Source organism: Porites lutea, chromosome 5, assembly GCF_958299795.1.
Source record: "Porites lutea chromosome 5, jaPorLute2.1, whole genome shotgun sequence".
In the NCBI taxonomy this organism is placed as follows: domain Eukaryota; kingdom Metazoa; phylum Cnidaria; class Anthozoa; order Scleractinia; family Poritidae; genus Porites; species Porites lutea.
In genome coordinates, this window is record NC_133205.1 from 34,266,287 (window position 1) to 34,285,312 (window position 19,026).

A 19,026-nucleotide genomic window follows, 5' to 3' on the forward strand; every position below is an offset into this window, starting at 1 on the left:
TTAAATGGTTCCAATCCACTGACATCTAAAGTAACAGAAGTCATCCCAGAACCGCCAACAGCACCGCTCGTAGTACCGCTTGTCGCGTTAGTTTCGCCCGATCCACCGCCTCCCGGCATCGCTGAAATAAATCCTTGACGAAATCCTCGACGAAATCCACAGCGAGATTTTCAACGAAACTCTTGAAACCCTCGGCGAAATCCTCGAAATATCCTCGAAATATCCTCGTCGCCAATGTAGTACCGCGGTTAGGTTAAAACACACTTTATTCACGACCGTTACACTCCGAACTCAGAACGCTAACCCACTCGAATAAATTACAACACACGCTATCTATAGTACATGCAAATTACGTAATCCCCGTGTGTATCACATCACATTCATTCTCTCGCTTCTACGCGCTTGCATTAGCATCGTATACACTACACTCAGTGTCCGAAATTTTCTGGATGGGTATTTTGTCTCCCTACTGAACACAAGTTTTAAAACCTCAGAGTAAATTCTGTATTTCTTTCAATTGACCATTTTCCGACTAAAAATGCTGAATCACATATCTCCTCTAGCTTGGGCCGGACCTCCCGCGGGTACCCCTAGGAATGCCTTATGGGAGTATCGGCCACCTGATTCTCTAGATCCGGGCCTATTTCAGATCAAAACATGCGACTTTGCACACCCATTTTCAGACCTGGGGCCCGTTTCTCGAAAGTCCCGGTAACTTAACGGGCCCGGAATCATATTTTTAAATCAAAGTCTCAAGAAAAGTAGGGTGTGTTCTGACCTCTAATGAAGTCCATTTTGTTTCGTTAGCTAATAACTCTACTGTATAATTTTCAAAACATTTAAAACTCCCTTCTAAAATGAAAAACAAAACAGCTTAACGGGCTCGGTAATTACCGGGAGCTTCGAGAAACGGGCCCCTGGCCTCTGAAAGCTGTACCAGGTTTGCAAAACCACCACCTTGTCCAAATAAAGTCACCATATTGTTGAAGCGTTTAGTTCCTTGTTCCTGAATCACCTTCCCGCTCGGTGCTGTTTTCCCGGAGGTGAAGCAGTCGTGGGATACCAAGCTCAAAACACGTTTCATGGCTTTAACAGGCATCCACTCTGGGGAGATTTCAAATAGGAGGATGTGCTGGTTAAAACGAAAGTTGGTCGCACCTTCGGAAATGTTCCCTGTCTTAGTACTGAACAGCGTTGTAAGGGAAGTGGATAGACCATTTTCGATATGTTAAAATTCATACTTGGCTCCGAGGCTCGGGGAATAAAACAAAAGCAATGTATTATTCATTACTTGAGCCTCAATATGATTTCTTTTGGTTTATTCCCCCAAGCATCGCAGCCAAGTATGAATTTTAATATATCGGAATTGGTCTTTGAAAACAGGAACACACCTTAGTGATGAAAGAGCCTCTAACGAAAAGAGAGGATAGACCTTTCATAGCAGGACTTTTCGCAGATTGTGACTGGTTTGGAAAAGCAAAGGTCGCAAAGGGCTCTTCTTAGTATCTTGATTATAGCAAGGATTTTTATCAGTTCTTTTTTAAATTCTGTTAGCTGCTGGGAAGTAGACGGCTTCTGTTTTTTCCTCGCAGGCTTTAAATTGAATAACATTTTAATGAAAACAGCTGATGAAAACGCTGCATAATATAGAGAAAATAATGCTTAAAAACCTAGAACTGAAACTGTAAAAGTAGATCAGCGGATCAGTTAATTCACTTTTAAGAGCGGTTAAAAAGACAACAGTATACCTTCAAATTTACATCGACTAGCAGTAATATGGGTTTTTGAAAACAAAGAGGAACTCTTCGTTCAAAAATTCCTTTAGTATTTCTGCAGATATAATGTTAGTTCAATTCCATTGAGACAGTTTTAATTGTCTTGTACACCATCGAGAAAAAAATTGTTCATGAATAATTACCATTTGTTCTTTTTCAGTCTAACACAGACCATCTGTGTTAGGTGTGACGTCACCCCTAAAAGGTTCTCTTTGTGTACATTGCCTGTTTCCTCGGGAGTTTCATATTCAACCCAGAAATTTGAAAGTAACTTACACGCGCCAAAACCAAGAAAGCTATTTATAATTTTGCCGGACTGCCAACTGCTTTTTTGCTGCTGATATCGAGGAAACGTTTTAGCACTTTCTTGTATTTCATCTTATATATTTTTGGCAATATCTTTTATTTGTGTCGACCGCCCTGCAAGTAAATAAAACGCAAAGTTACACTGGGATGTGCCGAGCAGAGTGCAGCTGTTCGATCGGAAGCCGACGATGTAACGGCTGCTACCGAAGATCTCGATCGTATGTTGCCGATTCGGTATCGATTCGGTAGCAAATTTGTTAATAGGTCACATGGCAGGGATTGAAGGACGGGGATTGGACCTCGTTACATGACGAGCGACCCAAAAGTTTGTTCCCATAACAGCAACAGCTTCTTTAAGCGAAGAAGGTTGAAATTTTCAAATCCGAGTGATTGTGCCGAGTGGTATAGAAATCAGCTCTTCCAAGGGTTGATTGAGGAGATTAAACATCGGCCATGGATTGTGCGAACTTTGCGGGCTAGCTGTATTTTCAGCGTACCACATGCTTATTCGCCGCCGACAATTGACGCTTTTGGTTGGGGGACCTTGAATTGCATGTGGGAAGGCGAAATAATTCTAATATCTTGTGGACCTTATTGACTGCTTGTGGAAGTTCGGTTGCAATTTGCGTTCAAGTTGACTGTGAATGTTCTTCCTATTAAGCCCTATAAATGGGCTGTGCTCCTAGCATACACGTCTCACAATCTGGAGTATTTTATTGTAGAGACGACATTCGCGAAGGATCAAGCCCCCGACCACGACCATCTTCACCCAGTGAGATTGTCGGCCATATTCGCACAAGCTCCGACTCTGGTTCGCATATTTCTTCTTCTTCATCATCTCGCAATCGTGGAATTATCAAAAAGGGGCAAAATTCACACAGAGGCAGTTCTATCGAAGCAGAAACTCAGACGTACGACCCGAGTACTATGGATGACGAGGTAAAAGACTGTTATTTTCCCGTTTGGGCTCAGTGGTCGACTTCTGTTAGCGATTAAAAACTGCTTTGCGGACATTTTCCTCGAAATTTGTTCCTTCTTGCTCACAAATTCCGTTGATATTTTTTGTTTGGATATTTCTATTATAGAATGAGAGAAAGGAAGTTTTGCTGGGACCCATGAAGTTATATCAAGCACAAATGCAGGTACGATTTATAATTCGTCTTTTTCTAAAGGCAAAAATATACAAAGCTGGCCGTGACTCGCGGCTGCGATGCAAGTTAGAGATCATGTACTTGCTTGCCTTTTTCTCTCTTTTCAGCTAGTTGGCGGTTATTCAGCTCATTTTTTGTATTTAATCGGATCAAACTTCTTCAATGTACGACCTGAATACTTGTGTGTTTGTGTTTTTTAAATATATATTTCGGTATAGAACCCAACATATTCACTTCGTACTTCTAAGTTTATTCGCAGCGAAGCCAAAAGGCGCTTACATTCGAACTATTCTCCTGTGTTTCCAAGACATGTTTTCGCATCTTAAATGGTCATCGACTTAAATTTTAACCTCTTTTAGCATAGTGGCAGCACTTTACAATCTTTACGGTAAGGGGGAGAAATCCTCACCGATATTTGTTCGGCCAACCCAGGGTTTTTTCCACGTCGAGCGTGTAAAAAGATTGGTCTATTTTTTGTTTACAAAAGATCTCGTCGTGTGAATGTCTGTGGCCCCCTTTTGCTTGAATTTTTTGTCGCGTTTGGCTTTTAACAGGGTGCCACCGACTTGTTTTCGCAGAAACGTTTTCCCCAGTGTCGCTGCTAGTTCTTTCTGCCGGCTCTTCGAGACAGATTAATGAAAGCTTCTCTAGCTTGAAATTGATTACGCCAACGTTTAATGCGTAAGAATCTTTCATATGGAATGCGCCGTCAAATTGAAGAAACCGCAATTATACATGATATTTTGCCGGCTCTATTCATTCTCTTAGCGCTTCAAAAGTCGAGGTTTTGAATGAAACTGTGTTTTCAGAGTGTTAGTCCATTTCATGACCTCAAGTTGACACTGTTTTGCGATTTTCGTTGTGGTTGCCAGCGAATAGGTCGAATCTTCAGATGCATTTATAGTGGTTTTGAGCAAAATAGAGTTCAAAACATTGTTTAAGAAAGAAAAAAGCACTCGGATCTTCGTAAACAAACCAAGCACGAGCTCTTTTGACGTGAGATTTGAAAGTTTCCGTACGAACTTTTGATTTCCTTTACAATCGATATGAAGCTTAAATATTCTTTATAGCATCTTGCATCAGATCTCGTGAAGAAAATAAAGAAATTAAGTTTTTTAAAAGGCAGGACTAAAAACTTATATAGAAGGTGATTTGGAAAATTTCGCCATTCGTTGATTCAACTTAAGTTTATTTCAACATGTATGGACTGAAACTGACATTCGAAAGAGAAATCTACAACTCGTCTCTTGCGCGTGGACATAAATTCGCAACAGTGAAATAAACAGAGAATTGTGGGTGAGCAGAGTATTCTTTGATTCAGTATATTCTACCAATTTTCTTTTCTCTTGAAGGTGATAACGGACGATAGTACAATATACAGCTCTACCATGTTTTGGATGCTATGTGCTAGAACGGTTTCTGCGAAACAATTGACTCGATTCCTTTTATGCAAATCAGGCATGTTCTTAAACCTTGCGAGAAACATTACTTAAATATAGGAGAAAAATATCTGAAAATGGTCTGGTTATGTGTTAAGTTGACTCTAGGGATTCCTTTAACAGTAAGCTTCATTCAAGCATGTCCCAAGTGTTAGTTTTAGGGTGTCAAGCTTGCTTTTCAGTATCAAAACAGCAAAATATGGATCAATGCACTGCTATCTTTTTGGTGAGAATGCAAGAGTCTTTTTTCTGCTTGTCACATTCAGTGTCGATGCTGTGTTCTCACTAGATTTTTATTTACTGCAAAATTTTGGAGGATACAATTCAAAGTGTATATGTTGATAATTGCCAGTGGAATGGTTTCCACAGGTTTTGCAAGATTGGTGAAAGTCTTTTTCTTGTCTCAGAAACGCTTGAGACTGTCTCAGTTAAATGTCACTGTGTCTTAAACTCTTAGAACTGCTTCCTGCTTAATTTATTTGTATGTAAGGTTGAAACTGAGAAGTTAGGTTAAATGTTCGCTGTCAGCAGTTTCGACTTCATAAAAAAAAAAAGACATTAAAAGTGTATGAGCATTTCAAAGCCTATTTGAATGGTATTTGTTCTGAGTTTACGCTAGGAATTTTATCATCAGACTGGGATTTATGTTTTAAAAAAAATGTCAAAATAATAATATGAAGAATCTACTTATACAGGGTTACTGCACAAGTTAAAAAACTGCTATTCAAGGCTGCACTTTAAAGAAAAATTAAAGGAAGCCCTGTTTTCCGAATCTGTGAAATGCAGGGTGCCCAGTATGTTTTCTATGAAAAAAAAACAAGATTTTCTAGTTGCCCAGGAGCAAACGTTAGGTACCAGTGGCCACCTCCTTGGCTATTATTGCAGGTCTTAAAACGTGGTTTATAACTATCCTGTTATGAATTGTGGAGTTATAATTTTGCCATCGGCTACTTTATGAACATGGTGGTGCTTTAAAGCTATCATATTTGAACCAAAGGATACTATTTTATTAATCAAATCTTGAAAGGAATGTACGTTATGGTAGGTAACATTTGTGGTTAAAAGCAAGGTGTGCATATAGTGTAAATATGTAGATAAATTTGTTTCCATGAGTTATATAATGTAAATGTCATATTGATTGATGACCGGTCCAACAATGTCATTTGGATTCATAGGGCTTCAAATATTTCGCAGAGGTGGCAGCATTCATTCTAATTGTGTTCCTGTGCAAATTGGGCTCTTAAAATGCCCCCTGATGTAAGCAATGGAACAAAACAGAAAAAAATCCCAGCCCACCACTTTGTCCCAGTTTCTTGCTAACTTGGTGCACTTTTTGTTAAGGTTGAAGAATCACATTGTTAAGACCACTGTAAACCTCGTTTAATAATTATCATTCACAAAGTTTCTGATATTAACTGACTTGCTATGTAAAAGTGGCTGTGTCACGGTAGTCTACTTCATTTTGCTAATATTGCCAATTTTACATGCCCTTATTCAGGATGGATCTTACACTGTAACATTAGCGACAGAATCACAGGCAAATTAGAAAATCACATTTTCATGTCAAACTGAATACCATAAACTTCCAATTATCAGCCCTGGGGGAGGAGGGAGGGGGACAGTTATAAATGTGTCTGGGGGGGGGGCTTATAATCTTAAGTTTATGGTATGTCCAAGCATTATATAAATGTTACAGACAACAAAAATCAACCTGAAAAAATAGTTAGGCTAACCAGTTTTCAAAAACCACAATTTTCAATCCATTTTTATCTTCTTCAAGTTTGTCCATCCGTGCCTCCCTTTGTGTTTTTTGTTGTGATATTTATACCTTCTTGTAATGTTTTGAGCTGTCTTTTTTATGTTCACTCAATCCCACTTTCTGAAAGTTAACGAATTTCGTGAGACAGCTCCTTTAGGGTTCTTCCTTAATAGTGCTCAGGCATCTTTGCTGCATATAATTTCTTTTGATTTGTGCCCACATTAAAGCTTTTGCCTTGAGGCTGGAGCTCTCCAGATAGGTAAATCTTCATTTTCCCTTAAATGAGTATTAACCTTTTTTGTTTTCTCTCTTTTTTAAAACTAGCGGTAACTTTCTGTCCTGAATAGTACGGAGTTTTTCCCATTGTAGAAAAAGAAACAATCGTCGGAAGTGTGTTCAAAGCATGTACTATTAAAATTTAATATAATCATACTGGTATTTCAAGGAATCATGGTGTATATGCAAGTCCCTCCTGCTCCTAACAAGGCTGGGGAACCCTGATTTTATTTCAAAATTTAACCCTTTCGCCACTGGCTATTTTGAAGAAAAAGCAACCAAGACACTGACAGTTTTTAAAATGAAAAAAAAAAAAAAAGAAAAAAAGCATACAAGTTTTTGAAATGAAAATTAATTTGCATGTACTGCAAACCCCATATGTAATTATGAAATACATCATTACAAGGAGAATTTTACAGTAAAGAAAAGAACCAAAACAGTAATATTATTTATTTCATTGAAAATATTCCCAAATCCAGCAAAAATGCTGCACACATCTTACTGAAGGATGTTAGATCTAACTGAAAGGCTTTGCAGTAGGATTCAAGAGAATATCTTGTTGTTGATGGTTCATAACAGGTTCAAATATCTTTGACAGCTTCAGCAGTCATCAATTGTACAATTGTAAAGATATTTTCTTTTTCTTATGTATTTTTTTGTTAATTAATAATTTTATGAAACCAAAGGAAAAAGCACATAGTTAATACAACTTATCCCTGGCAATTTGTGGCAAACTTTCCTCTGGAATATTCTCTCTTCCTGTCTGATATTTGTTCAAATGCAGGGAAAATGCACTGAAAGTTTTCTTGTCCATCTTTCTTTCTATGCTTCCTTTATCTTTCAGATTGTTGAAACAGGCCACCATTCTGTTTTCAAAGCATGTCCTTTCACTTGCATTGATTAGTTTTCCAAATATGGAAATTAGAGCCCAGTCATATCCTAACTAAGAGAGCTGCTTTGTTTGGCCCGATATCCACAGTAACCTTGCAGCCACAAATTTATCAGTTTTATCATAACTGTTCATGTGTTCTTCACATAAAGGAGTTACCTTATGATTGTAGCTCTTCAGAGCCTCTAATTTAATTAGACCCCTATAGGTCGCAGCTGTTTGGTTTTCGGGATATGTTCCATTGTTAACTTTGTTATTTCATTGTTTTCCTAACCAGTCCCTTGGGGTTGTCCTAGATCTGCAAGGTTGCCCGATTTTCAGTGCGTAGTGTTACAGACACCCTCTGTTTGCGCCAGAAAACTGCTTTAAATAGTGTTGAAAGTGTTAAGTGACAATAGTCAATCTACTGAAAATGGACAAAAAACGTACAACTTGTTCAGACTATAACATTGCTGCAAAATAAGTTGAAAGGCTATGTGTTGCATTTTACCACCCACGTTCATACTTGTCTTGCAACAAAGCAGGTTGTTGCAAGTTGTGCATTTACTAACTTTTGACTGGTCAAAATTACGCAGGAGTCATACCATACACAGAATTTACATCACTTGCTGCAAAACAAGTTTGCCCAGGATGGGTAAAATGTGCAACATGTACAGATTTTGTTTTAAAAAGAAAACTTCCTTCTACTCATTGCAACAACTTTTTGCAACCTGCAACAGCCTAATTTGTTGAAGGACAAGTTTGATTGATGGGAGGTAAAATGCTCAAAATCACTGTTCAACTCATTTTCAGCAATGTTGCAAAACAAGTCGCATGTTTTTGTTGCCCTTGTTACTGACCTTAACCCTTTGTACTCGAAGATCAAAATTTGTTGAAGGACAAGTTTGATTCATGGGTGGTAAAATGCTCAAAATCACTGTTCAACTCATTTTCAGCAATGTTGCAAAACAAGTCACATGTTTTTGTTGCCCTCGTTACTGACCTTTACCCTTTAAACCCGAAGATCAAAATTTGAATTCTCCTTTGTTGCCTCTATTCATTTCCCACAGAAGTCGTGGGAAGAAGTCGGCAATTTTCAAGCAAATTTATCACTCTGCAAACTTCTTGTTCCCATCACAGATCATGCTGGTGTTTTCAAAAGAAGATGCCCAAACAGACAGCTTCGTTCACGCTGCTGAAAGAGGAGGATATGTGTGTCAGATCTGTAAAACATCTGAAGAGGCAATGGAGCAGTACATTAATGTGCAGCCAGATGTAAGATTGCCTTTCATTTCAATAGTTAACATTGAACGTATATTTTGAAAGGTCGTAGCATAAAGTAGAAACCTGGTTTCAAGCGAGCTGGTTTTCGTTAAATTCCAAAATGTTAGTCATCAGTTATTTTGAAAAAGAGAAAAAGCAGTTTGATTTAGTTTTACCATGCTTTTTGAGAGAAAGTTCCTTCAAACTTACAAGTTTTTATTTTTTTAAGAATGTGTACATTACAAAATGTTTGTTCTGTCTCAAGGTAAACTATAGGGGATACTGAAATAGGTAATATACAAGGCTACCCTCTAAGAAAAAATGAATAGAGCCCAGTGCTCTAAACCTGTGTAATCCAAGGTGCCTAGCATAGAATTATTTTTATGAAAAAGCGAAGATTTCCTTATCACCCAAGAACAAAAGTAAGGCAACAGAAGCCACCTGGCACTGCTTGAGCACAGCCCTTTGTACAGGTATATGACATAGAAATTAATTAAAATCCAAGTTATCACCCAATTACATCTGTATTTTGCTTTCATGTAATCTGCATTTTTGACTCTCTTCTTTTTGTTTTTCACTTTGTGACCTTGAACTTCAGTGCTGTCATTCCATTGAATTACTTCTTGGCTCATAACCACAAAAGTGATATTTTCAAGAGAAAAGAACCTGCTCTCAATGAGGCAAAATTAACAACAGCTTGTTATTGCCACATTTTCGTGTGTTGATGTATGTTAATGCACATGTGTGTTGAGTTTGTAAAGCTAAAGTTTGCAGATATTTAGTTTTTTTTTGTTTACCTCTGTGCAAAAGGGTTTTTTTCTGTGGTGAAAATGTTTATTAGCTTGAAAATAATATCTTTGTCTAGGTAAAGTGACTGAAGTGCTTCACACAACTGCTTTATTAGTCTCTTTCTTCAGTGTTATTTACAATGTGGTAAATAGTGGTTTAATCACATGATTGTGGTTAAGGTTATGCTATCCAATGATAATCAGTTATCTAATGGCAAAGGAATTTATACTAAAATACCAAGTCTAGTAATAAACACTACATTTTGGATTAATGTTATGAATAAGGAAAAATCTCCTCTAGTATAAATCTAGCTTTTCACAGATCTTTGTTTTATAGAGTTTGGCTTCATATATTGTAGTGAAATGAAAGATTTAAAACATCTTTATCTGTAAGAAATGAACGTGAGTATTCTTGCTGTGAAAAGAAATATAGTAGTTTTCTGGCTGAGATTAGTCATCATCCTAATTTGTCTTCTCCTTAACCAATAACTAAGAATGATATTAATGACACCTTGAACATCACATCAATTTAATCCCTTATTTACCAGTTGCCTAAACTTAAACTAGTCAAGCCATTGGGCAGGGAAAGTTGCTTGCCCAGGGCAAAATCTACTTGTATCAGTGGATGGTCTAAAAGACCAGTTTCAAATTGTTAAAATTCATACAAGGCTCCAAAGCTCAAGATAATAAAACAAAACAAATGGTGTTGAGATTGGGGGATCCATAATTTGATTCTTCTGCTTTATTCCCCTCAGCTCTGGAGCCAATTCCAAGTTGCTCTAAGCCTCTGTTTTAACCCTTTAAGCCCCAATATCCACATATAAATTCTCCATATTGATCTTCATACATTTCTTTAAAGAATTAGTTGAGAGAGCTTGATTACAGATCAAAGCATTTCTTCTTTACTGGTCATTTTCTCATAACCATTTCTCTTGGCAACTTATGGATATTGTTAGGAGAAACTTGATGTTGGTCCCTATTGGGACTTAAAAGGTTAAAGAGAGGCTTAGTGTGAAGCTATTGATATGAAAAGGATTTTTTCAATCTCATGCAAATAAATCTCATTTTCACAAGAAAGGTTTTGCACTTAGCCTCATTTTTTAAACTGAGAGTTTTAGGAACTCAGAAACAGCCTATTTTAATTGCAAACTGGCCTATTCCAGAATTATATACAGTATGTATATTACTAATGTAATTAATGTACTGAACTTGCTTTAGGTAATATTCATTGACATGAGAGGAAATTCAGTCATTGATGGAGAAAGACTTTGCAGGTATTTTTTAAATTTACCTCCCAGACTTTTTGATAATCTGTGAATTGATAACAAAGATACTATGAAGAAGGTTTGGGTATAAAATCTACATCACCAGAAAAATTTGTGAAGTTTAGCTTCGAGTCTCTCCAAAAATTAGAACTTAGATCAAGAGGCCAATTAGTCAAACACTAGGGTTTAGTGGGACCTCCATGTGCATCCACCTCTTGTAAGTTACTGCCTGTTATAGGTGACCACATCTGTAATGCTATGGTTTCAACCTTTCATGAATGAACAGCCATCATCAAGGCTGTGCTCTAAGGAAAATTGAGGGGAACCCAGTGCTTTAAACCTTTAAAATCTAGGGTGCCCAACATATGATTTGTATGAAAAAAGGAAGGTTTTTGTAGTTTTCCAGTGGGGAAATGTTGGATGCCAGGGGCCACAGGGCTAATTTGCCCTAGCAGGGCCCTATATTACACTATCACACATTATTTAAAGTCCTTTATCACCACTTAAGTATACCTAGTTTAGTGGCCTTAGCTCCCACAAGTCTCCTGTAGCTCATTGGTAGTGCATCTGGACAAGTAACCAGAACTAAGGTCATAGGTTGAGGTACTATTGGGAGTATTTGTATTTATTCTTGTGAGCTGGCTGTGTCACTGACTGAAAAATCATCATTCTCAATGCACATAATTGTAGTTATAGATGTCCAGTAATCCCTTTAGAGGATGATAACTTCTGTGGCATAATATTATAGTAATTAATAGAAATTAGGGAGTTCCTAAAGACATTTATGCATGCTTTAGATTTCTACCTTTAGCCCAAACTGTGGAACACATACAATTTATCACTTCATTCTATTAATTTGCAACCATTGTCTTCTTGCTTGCTCTTAGAATCATACGAGCAAAGGGTCCACGAGAGAACTCTATAATCATTGCTGTTGTTAAAGGAAGGTAAGAATGCAAATGATAATGATAATTAAGATAGTCTGTGCTATTATGAAGTTAAAAATGTTGTTTTCAAAGAAGGGTCGTAAAGTTCTTTGACAAACCTGATGACCATGAAAATGCAGGAAACAAAAACATGACTGGAAATTCGGTGGAAGTCTCTAAAGCCCACTCTCCAGCTATCTCAGTGACAACAATCGCTGAGATGGCACTTTTCAATCTCAGCGATCACTGAACTTTTTTTTTCTCAGTGATCACAGCGAAGGAAACCAGGCTTTAGTCAATTTGACTGTAGGCTTAAAAAGAATCAAGCCAGTATTGTCATTGTCAGGTTTAAATGTTTCTCTTTTGGTTTTTTTGATATGCACATCCTTGCTTGTCAAGAACTTTCAGTTAGAGTATGCAAGTCATGAAATCCCGTTTATCCTTGATTCAATGCCATTGTCGAAATAAACCTCCTCAATTTGCTAAAATGAGCCAAATTGCTTGATCCTTCCAATTTTTATCTTTTTTGGTGTTTGTTCATCAGTATGGCAAGGTGATGTTGAAGGTAACTTCTACCCAGTTTAGCACCCCAGCAAAAAACTAACTCTTAAAGTAGGTTAAATACGGTTGGTTTAGCCTGAGTTCAGATTTTACCTGTAACAGCCGGCGATACAAAGAATGAATGACAATCCATTAGTGTGGCCTAGTAAATGAAAGCTGCTTAGACTCCCATTGGTCCACTTGTGTTTGTATGTGTAACACTTAACTGTCATGTGTTTTCCCTTAGGGTAAATTTTTCTATGTCTTGTTACAGGGATCTGACTTTTTGTGACTTTTTAATAAAAATTATTAATTTTTCACAGTTTGAGGCATTCGTATCTTTGCCTGTTTTATAACAAATAAAAGTTACGTGGGGGTTCTGATGGTAGTTTTAAAAAAAGTTTAACACAGTGGAGAATAGTGACGTAAAGGATGTTTGGAAGAAAAGAGACAAAACAAATAACAATCAGTATTAAATAGTGGTGGCATTTTTCAGTGTCAAGAGGAAAAAGATATATACATCTACATTGTGTGATAAAAAAGACAAGAATCACTAACTTCACTCTATTACACTTTCTAGTAAAGTGAAATCCCATTGCCTCCGCAAAATTTTCACATGTGGCATCTGGACGGATGACAGGTCTGGTCAAGCACTGTTGTATTTTGATTTCACTTACGTGCCACTTTCAAATCAAACTCTCCTTTGCAAACAAGCTTTACATGCACATAAACTGTTCAGAGCTCAAGGGTACTATGTGAATTGACAAAGAGTGGTCAGTCACAAATGCCTGGTATTAAATTAATGTTAAGCAGCCCAAAAGTGGAAGAGGAACTGTTTTGAATGGTGCATATAGAAATTGATATTGAAATTCACTCTAAAGTATGCAGGTTAGTTGACCAGTAACACAAAAACATGGTTCAGATTCTAAGAGGATTTCAGTTTTATTTTACTTGAGTTAATACATTCAGTACCGCGAGTTCATGATTCAAGGAAAAAGGTATTTTTTCTTTTTTTGTAAGTAATGTTGTCTGTCTTGATTGCGAAGGAAAGTTTAGCAGATGAAGGTCGCAATTAGGTGTAGTCAGGTCAATACTACACATAACATTAATGTTTATGATCTAATCTTATGTTGTTGACTAACAAGAAAGATAACATGAGTTAAGCAGCTTTCATATTATTATGATCACACTAGTTGGGTATATAGACCTCTCATTTTTTGATACTGGCAGCAACATTTTAATTTATTTATTTGTGTTTAATTTTATAAACGTACAACACGTGTACATACATTGACCATAATATATATCAACAACAAAAAAGAACAAAACAGAAAAAAAAAAAAGAAAAAAGGGAAGGGGTTGCAAAATTTCAAAGCACTGTCAAAGAATAGCAGTGACTTGACCGCACTGTTTAAAAAGGTTTAAATTACCCTCAAAACTAGAGTGTTTTATGCAGATCGTGTAATTTGTTTTTTAATTGAATTGAAATGTTACAGTTCTCAACTGGTGTTTCTGGTTCAAAACTTCTGAATGTGCATGTACATTTATTATAATGATAATGTGATTTTAAATGGCTACTACTTACTTAGAATATTGGCTTTTGGGTATAGCTAATTATCTTTTGATAATGAATGCTGTTTAACCCTTTAAATCCCAATATAATGACAAACATCAATCTTCTCTTAATAATATCCATACATTGTCAAGAGAAATGAACATGAGAATTAATAAATTGCATGATCACCATAGAGAAACTTCTTTGATCGATCTGTTATCAAATTCTCTCAACTAATCCTCTAAGAAAATGTATAAAGATCAGTTTGGAGCATTTGTAGGTGGATATTGAGGCTTAAAGGAAACTAGCTCAGATATTTGACACCTTCGAAAAGTTGCGTTATCCCCTGTAGTCCAGAATCAGACACTGCAAGCTACTGATTCTCCATTTTGTGTGTTTATCTATTTAGTCCTCGAACTGATGAGCCATTGATGCTTCCGCTGTTAAAGGCAGGATTTGACAGGGTATGTAGTTTTAGACACCATGTCTGTAAATGAAAAAGGAAATAAACAAAACAAAAACAAAACACATTTCTGGAAGTGTTTGTAACAAGGCAGGAAGAACATGTATTATCTCGAGAGCTACAAACAACAGATGGTCATTGGACAATGTCTGAGTAAAATTTGCCCATGTAGGTCTGACAAAATCCTACCTAAGGCTGGACATGATGACCAGATAGACCTGATTGAAAAGGCTATTATTGTTTTGTAGCTAAAGATTTGTATAGTACTGTGGAGCCTCAATATAATGAAGGGCCAAGTAACTGACAAAATTTGTTCACCTTAACGAGGTTTTGTTATATCAAGGTTCTCTTTCATATATTTTACTATTACTGTGCTAAAGAAAATTGTTTATATTCTGGGGACTTATGTTATGTTACTTCTGTTATATAGAGGTTTGTTAAATCAAGGTTCCACTGTAATTAAAGGGATCAAGGTCAACATACTGAATTTCCAACAACTTTTCTTGTTTGTCCTGCTAACATGGTGAACTTGTTGGATATTTGTCAAAGGAAAAAATTAATTATTTTGCTGGCCTGTTATATACCCCAAGCTTTGTTAAGAAGTGAAGTTTTCCGTGCTTATCCTAAGTGAGGGGTTTGTCATTTAGATGTGTAGTTACTGAATTATGTTATCAGAGTGATTAAATTTGTCCTTCTTGTTTGCTTACTTGTTTGTACTTTTGCAACAAAAGAACAACAGGCTAGCACTTCTTAAAAAAAGGTCCTTAACTTCAGAGGTGTTTGTCCTTTAGCTTTAAAGAGAGACTGTTTAGAGGTTTTAAACTCTCCATAAGTGACTCAAAAAATTTGATAATTTCATGCAAAGGCCTATTATTTTATTTTAAATGGTAAAGGTCTTTGGTTGACAGTTAGGTACAACCTGGTGACATTTGTTTTGTTCACCCTGCAGCGTTTTGTTGAAAATGCGAATGTTGGTGCCTGCCACAATGAGCTGCTCATGTTGGAACACGGAGAAGTACAGTCAATGTTTAAACTCCGCTCAACAAGCTGTCTCTTCAGTGCAATCGAGAATTCTCATGACGCTGTCGAGATAACAAGTCTGGACCCAGAGAAGCCTGAGCTACGGGTTGAGGTATGCAACAAGAACTTTTGATATCATGCAAATGTGTAGTATTAGTGGAGCTCTTGCGGGTGCTGTGTTCTTTGCATCCAAGAAATTGTGGTTGTGACAAAATAGACCTTTTTACCGATACGGCAGCCATATTGAATTAATTGGATTTAAGGAGTATTAAAGGATGCCAGGGGGCATGAGCACATTTCATTTGTATTTTTGAGCGCTTTTCGGGACATTTTTTTCTTAAAGTTTTCTTAGAATAAGATTGTAATGGGAAAAAAGATCTTTGTGCCGTGTTTGGATGTAATAATGATCGCCTTTTTTCCGAGAAATATACAGTGAAAGATTATATTTCTAATACTAAACTAGAATAATAAAAGCGCTCGAAAATACAAACGAAATGTGCTGCTCATGCCCCCTGGGCATCCTATTATATTCCTTAAATCGAATTAATTCAATATGGCCGCCATATTGGTAAAAAGGTCTATTGTCCATCCATCTACCCTCTCATGTTGGCAGATGTAAAAAGTGATGCACTTACCAGCTTGAAGTCCAAGGCTGCATACAATCTGTGCTTAACTTGATATTGGACATCCATGTTATGTGCAATTGACAGTTGTCAAAACAGGGTAACCGCTGACCTGTATCACATGACTGTATCACAGGCTCATTTTTACAACTCATTGAGGTTACATTTTTTTTTAAAGTTTCCTGCTGACTAGTCATTGGTTTTTAATTGATCACAGGCTCAGGTCCAGTTTTTTCAGGAGGAATTCAGTTTGTTTCTATTTTATGTTGAAAGTTGAATGAAGTAAGAAGGATATTATTTAAAAATCTTACAAGAGTTTTGCTTTTGGCCTTGGCAAAACCTATATATTGTTATTTTAACCTGCTGGTGGACGGCCGATTTTGAGCAAGTCCCCTTTTCAGTTGACTGGTGTAGTTACAATTCAATTTCGACCCTGCTCTAAGGGTCGCCATAGAGCCTCCAGTAGCTCAGTGGTTAGAGCGTCCAAACTACAACTCGGAGGGTCATGAGTTCTTATCTCACCTGGAGTTCAGAATTTTTTCTGAGCTGTCTGTTCTTAGAATTCTTCTTCTTCCAAATTATAATAATATACATTATAATAATATACATAAATTATTGCACGGGGAAGTATCATGAAAAGCTTGAAGTATAAATTTTTGAGCTTTTACTCTCAATTGTCACCTTTTAATAACAGGGTTTTATTATGTTGCATTTCAGTATGTTAACCCTGCATTTGAGAGAATGACTGGGTACTGGAGGTCAGAAGTTATTGGGCATCCTAAATCCCTAGTCATGAATAGTGAACATGAGAAACCAGTAAGTTCTTCCATTCCTTTTGACATGTTGCCCATGGAGCAAATTGCACTCTTATGAATCAACTTTGAGGATCTGACCAGATGACCTTTTTTAAACAAGAAGTTAAATAAGTAATGCCCATTGTCTTGATATGATCCGCCTTTTATCAAGTGACCAGTTACCAGAGTCCACATCGACAAAATTGTCAGTAGATGACTACACTGCTATTTACTGAATTTGCTGTTGTAGTTGCTTGCCAAAGGATGGCAGATCTTTATTTATCTTGTCTATTGTGTTTTAATTTAGGAACCATACGAATCTATACATGCACACTTAAAGAAAGGGAAGGTCAGTTTAAGGAAACTTAAAGGAAATTTTATGATCACATCTAAAGCATAACACAGTAAACCTGTGCAAGAAAATACCTAGTAGGAACTGGAAAAGATACTGTTTGTAAAATTAATGTTAACTGTATGTAATACAGGCAAATCAAGGAGAGAACGTCATCACAGGACAAACAAATAATATTTTATTTTATTATTATATTTTATTCAAGTGCACCCATGCGATGGCACGTACCGTCCAATAGGGACCTTACGATCTGACAAGGGCGACATCCATGAAAACACCGCTGAAAAATAGACTTTGCATCCTTTCCAACTATTTTGCGATTATCCTAAGTCACCCTTTACTTAAAAGAAGGGAATTTAGGTTGGAGCTGAAGAGAGAGGGGACTGTGCCCCAGTAAAGCAAAGAAATATCCAAAAAAGCGGGATGCACGTGCAGAGTTGTTTTGCTTACTAAACTTATTCCTTTTTTGATGTTTCTGTTGCTGTTGCTGTTGTAGTTTCGCAAGGTCCCTGTTACTTAGGCCTGACACGTACTGTCCTATTATTGCTGAAATCAGGACTGCTGATAGCCAATCAGATTAGAGAGTTTTTTTAGAGTTATGATTACCGGTAATATTGTTATGATGGGCGAGGGCAAAGAGCACATGTACGTGATCAAAAGATCATCAGTGCACAAGTTAATGCTACCAGTCACTGACCTGTCAAGATTTGCTGCAAAGAATAGTAATTATTCTTGTCAGTTACAACCAATACATCATTGTAAAACCGTTTTTATATTGCTACAATATACTGCTCGTTAATTTAAAACTACATTTATATCATTTTGCACTAGCCATTTTGATCCTCAAAATTTTTTGTTTCTTTTTCAGCCATGGGAGGGAAAAGTTCTAGGAAAAAGAAGAAATGGGGATACTTTCTTACAAAATGTCAATATTATTCCAGTCATTGGCAAAGGAGGGTAAGGATTTTTCTGAAATGTTAATAGGTTTCCTTACTAAGTTATTATTTTATTCTTTGAAGTCAGTCACTGTGGAACTTTAAAAGGGTCTAGACCATGATTGTTTTGAATAGAGTTGTGGGTTCTGTGCTTCTGTCCATCCCCTTCAAATGAAGGACACAACACCAACAACTCAACATCAACCCCCAAACTGCACCGAGGCGGGTTCCACCCTGTCTGGTGTTCCAATCAGGGTTTCAACCAGTGCTGTCCTGCTTAGCAGAGCTGCACTCTTCCAAATGAGCCACCCAGGCGCCAATTAATAATTTCAATTTGCTGCTCTTTGCTTAAAGGAAAGTCTCGCACCATGTCACGTTGAAGAGAGAACTCTCGCAAGCCAATCCTCTTAATCAAGTCAACATGAACATGGAAGTTAACATTGCTTCGGTAAGTTTATCTTTGATGTGTGAGGACAGCATACGCTTTGCCTTGTCAATTTTGACTATCTTTCCCTTTGCTGTAAAGTTTCGAATGTCATGAATGTGATGACAACATCTTACATTGGTGTAGCCTTTTAACATAGAATTCGTTTTCTTTCAGCCAACCACAGCCGGTGGAGTCACAGAGCAGGTCCAAATAAATACATTAACAAATGGTATGATTAAAGAATAATGAATTCAAATTATAATATTTTTTAAGTAGACATTCACAAATCTTGAGTGCAGTCCAGATGAAATTCAGATAATTATATATGTCCTTTAATCCACACTCGTGAATAAAATCGTGATGCTAGTCAAATTGATGCTTTATAAGCTGAAAGTTCAGAAGTGTATTGATGACATAAGATACTGAATGACAGTGGAAGAGTTGAAACTTATTTGAAAGGATTGTAGGTGTCCTCACAGCAAGTAATAGTGACATAAAACT

The 19,026-nt window shown here is 36.9% G+C and overlaps 1 protein-coding gene across 4 annotated transcripts in view; it reads left to right on the forward strand.

The window, feature by feature from the left end:
• Positions 1-2,406: 2,406 nt before the first annotated feature.
• LOC140936589 (high affinity cAMP-specific and IBMX-insensitive 3',5'-cyclic phosphodiesterase 8A-like) overlaps positions 2,407-19,026 on the forward strand; it is a gene marked incomplete in the record, with an annotated part of 33,720 nt that continues 17,100 nt past the window's right edge. For 2 of the 4 annotated variants that reach the window (XM_073386088.1, XM_073386089.1), the window contains 13 exon segments: positions 2,407-3,020; positions 3,167-3,223; positions 8,715-8,849; positions 10,844-10,899; positions 11,778-11,837; positions 12,937-12,996; positions 14,321-14,375; positions 15,324-15,506; positions 16,735-16,833; positions 17,119-17,160; positions 18,032-18,120; positions 18,453-18,546; positions 18,700-18,754. In XM_073386088.1, coding sequence (XP_073242189.1) covers positions 2,751-3,020; positions 3,167-3,223; positions 8,715-8,849; positions 10,844-10,899; positions 11,778-11,837; positions 12,937-12,996; positions 14,321-14,375; positions 15,324-15,506; positions 16,735-16,833; positions 17,119-17,160; positions 18,032-18,120; positions 18,453-18,546; positions 18,700-18,754 — 1,255 coding nt within the window. 4 annotated transcript variants of the gene reach the window in all.